General features: G+C 38.6%; 1 protein-coding gene across 1 annotated transcript; it reads right to left on the bottom strand.

The window, feature by feature from the left end:
• Positions 1–293: 293 nt before the first annotated feature.
• Positions 294–3,125, bottom strand: LOC144958654 (nose resistant to fluoxetine protein 6-like). The gene has a single exon (XM_078890768.1). The coding sequence runs from the start codon at positions 2,847–2,849 to the stop codon at positions 540–542; it is 2,310 nt and encodes a 769-aa protein (XP_078746894.1). The 5' UTR covers positions 2,850–3,125; the 3' UTR covers positions 294–539.
• Positions 3,126–3,402: the final 277 nt, after the last annotated feature.

Below are 3,402 nucleotides of genomic sequence, written 5' to 3'. Positions count from 1 at the left end.
CAGCTACCCATTCACTGTTGGGTGGACAGGGGGTCAGAAAAAAGTCTGACTGCACCCGGGATCGATCTTGGTCCTTTTGCATGTGAAGAAAGTGCTCTACCAAATGAGCTATTGAGACCCCAACCTGGAAAGAAGCATGAAAAAATTGATTTGAAATGAGTAAAAAATATATGGAAAGCATCATGCAATTACAATGAGAATGAGTTACTTTTAACGATCTAGTGCTACAAGTGTGTGAATAAATATTTGGTGTTATGAATTAAATGCTATATTTGTCTGTTTTCAAATTAAACTTTTTTTTTTGGTCCTCTGGTTGATATTTAATTGAATGACTGTTTTGGAAATATGGATTACAATAAATTAAATCAAAATTATGACAATACATAAAATAAAATGAATTTAAAGTTGACAGTATCATTCATCATAAGGTTGCAGTAAAACAAGGTTGTGTATAGCACAGCCAGACCTGCGTAAACAATAAATTACAATCTAGAAAAGGTACTTGCTACTGATTACCATCCCATACCCATTAAAGGGTTTTAATCTTTTCTTTCCTTTTTAAGGAACAATTTCTCTAGGCCAATCATTGGAGACTCGAGAAGGAGAACTCCAATAAAAGCTATCATATTGCAGTAGACAAGAAGACCCATAAACAAGACAGGCATGGTGGTGTCGTTAAGGAAGTATAGGGACCCCATTCCATTAAAGAAAATAAAGATGATATTAAGATGGATCAGATATGTCATATAAGCGAGGCGTCCAAGAACCACAAAAGGTGACCAAGACAACAATGCATTGACTGGACCTCCATAACCTGCTGAGCATGCAAAAATGACCCAACACACGCATGCACCCCACACTGAATGACCTGCTGTGTTGTAAAAAGCTGCTGTTGATCTAGAACTTGGATGTTCTCCAGTGAGGTCTCCATGCACTCCATAGAGTATGGCCAAGGCTGATGCAATGGCTACCACCCATCCCATGACTACGGCCCATCGTTTAATCCTAAATGTTTGTCCCTTACACTTAGCTAATATATATCCAGTGAGAATTCCAATGATATAAGGCCCAATGCGACACCATGGCACAGTGTAGTAATTGTCAGACCAAGCAAGCTGGTCTTTTGTACCCAGTATAGACAAAATACTAATACCCCAGTCATTCTGATACGATAGCACACCGGTGGTAATCCAAGAAATTAAAAGCACACAAATACAACTGGTAACACCAGCTATCCAATGAAAGTAGAAAGGGATCAACATGATTGGGCTTATGACAAAAAATTGCATGTCATTTGCCAGATACCATGAATTTTCAAAACACACTTCTCTGGTCTTAACTAAATTATTGATGTAAAGCAAATTTGTCCACCAATTCTTCTCACAAAACTCTTTGTCAGCTGGCTGTTCTGTAGTCCAAAATGGTCCATGGCCTAAGTATTGTTGGAAACCTAGAAATATAACCATAGTAAAGATATACGGAGGAGTGAGTCGCCAAAACCTGTGGAAGTAAAATTTAGGCCAACTCATCTTTATTCCTTGACTCCATAAAACCTGGAGTGTTATGTATGAAGTCAGCAATCCACTCAGGGTAAAAAATGTATCTACAGAGACTAAAGCATTGGATATAGCATCAAATGCCCTACTGTGTAACAAGATTGGCAACTCAGTAGCAGCATTAATTGCTGAATCCATGGTACCAAAAAAATAGCAATGTGCTAAAAATACCCAGGTCATGCTGAGGAATCGAATTCCATGAATTGATCCTAGGGATCCTTTAGCCTGTGAAGTGTTCAAGAGTTTTTTACCATTTGTATACAGAGAAAAGGCAAGTAATACTTTCCCACCAATACTGGGAGATGAATCAACAACAGCAGTTTTAGACAGTGACAGTCTTGTTTTGGTATCATGTTTAGGTTCCTCTGAAACATTTGTAACACTCCCAAAGAATGATTCAGAGCTTTTTGTATTGACCTCAAAATGATTTGCTGTCGGAAAACCAACTCTCTGAACAAAAAACACATCGTAAACAGTTCCCACAATAGCCAAACTGACGACTGCCAGTAAAATTAAAATAGCTGCTACAGTCGCAGTTGTAACCTTTAATTCTACATTGCTTTCTATGACCTCACCAACTTGCATGCTTGTTACATTTGCAATGGAAAACAATTCCTTGAATAATGATGTAATTTGTTTTGAGTTGCAGGTGTTTGGAAAGCAAATTCCTATTTTAGCTGGGAAGGGAGAACCATGAATAGAGATAGGCAATGTAAAGTAGCCACCGCTGAATTGATTTCCATCCTCTGTTTTGTTTGTTGTCGATGCCTTACATTGGTCATAATTACCAACAAAGTTAAGCCATCCTTTTGTAATAGAGGGCCCAGGTTTAGCGGTTGCATCCAGGAATTGGAATGCCCAGGATTCTCCAGACAGCAGGCTCTTAATAAGTCTTGCAGTGTCATTGATGCAAAGAGATGGTGGTGAGTCTTCAAGTGTTGTGTTATCAACGTTATCAAATAACGCAAGAAACTTTGTCGTATTTAAATAACATTTACTTGAAGCTGTGGGTTTCCTTTGAAAAACACTTAAAATATGAAACGCTTCCTGGAAATAATAGTGAAAATCTGATAAAGAAGAAGGGATATCAAGACCTAATTTGTCATTGTTGACCCCATCAATCGAGTCCCTCACTTGGAACGTGTATTTGGTTAATCTTGAAAGTTCATCAAAGTAATTCCTCGATTTCGGCCCCACATCATCCAGAGAATTGCCTTTGACATAAGACGGTAGCTGAAAGACTGCGGGAATTACCCAAAGGGTTAAAATCAAAACAAAACGGCTGTCTGCCATACTAATTTACTGACTGATTATAGTTTGTGATACATTAAATGTCGAAATTTGAAAGTGGCATTAAGAGGGCACAAGTAGTGAGAAGCTCATCAGCTGTCTACAACACTCAAGACCAAGAGACTGATTACGTGAGAAGATTATTTAAATTAGTGACTTGTGATGAAATTCGCTCGTTACCATAGCGGTCAAATATAGCATATTTCTCTCATCCTACTTGTCCTTGTTTACAAAGCCTTGCTTTCTCCGCCTCCCCCCTCTGTTTCTTGGAATAAGGCTAACACTTCCTGTACTGGAATGATGGGCACTAGTTGATGCCCAATGGACAAAACAGTCATGGTCGATACCATTTAAAAACTAAAGTAGCCTTTTCAACTCCTCAACTAACGCCAAAAAGGTGATTAGTTCTGACTACATTCTCTAATTAAGGTGACACATAGCTTTGTGGGCTGGCTGTAAGTGTTTGCTTTTTTGCGGGCCGAACTGACGAGCATTTTGCTGTAAACACATAACATCAATTGGATTCTTTAAACCTTGCGTCTTGGAATCCCAATTG

Source organism: Berghia stephanieae, chromosome 13 (assembly GCF_034508935.2).
Source record: "Berghia stephanieae isolate SIO BIC M18660-M18661 chromosome 13, UCSD_Bste_1.3, whole genome shotgun sequence".
In the NCBI taxonomy this organism is placed as follows: Eukaryota; Metazoa; Mollusca; class Gastropoda; order Nudibranchia; family Aeolidiidae; genus Berghia; species Berghia stephanieae.
The sequence above is the reverse complement of the archived record's forward strand: the minus strand, read 5'-3'. Positions and strand labels throughout refer to the sequence as shown.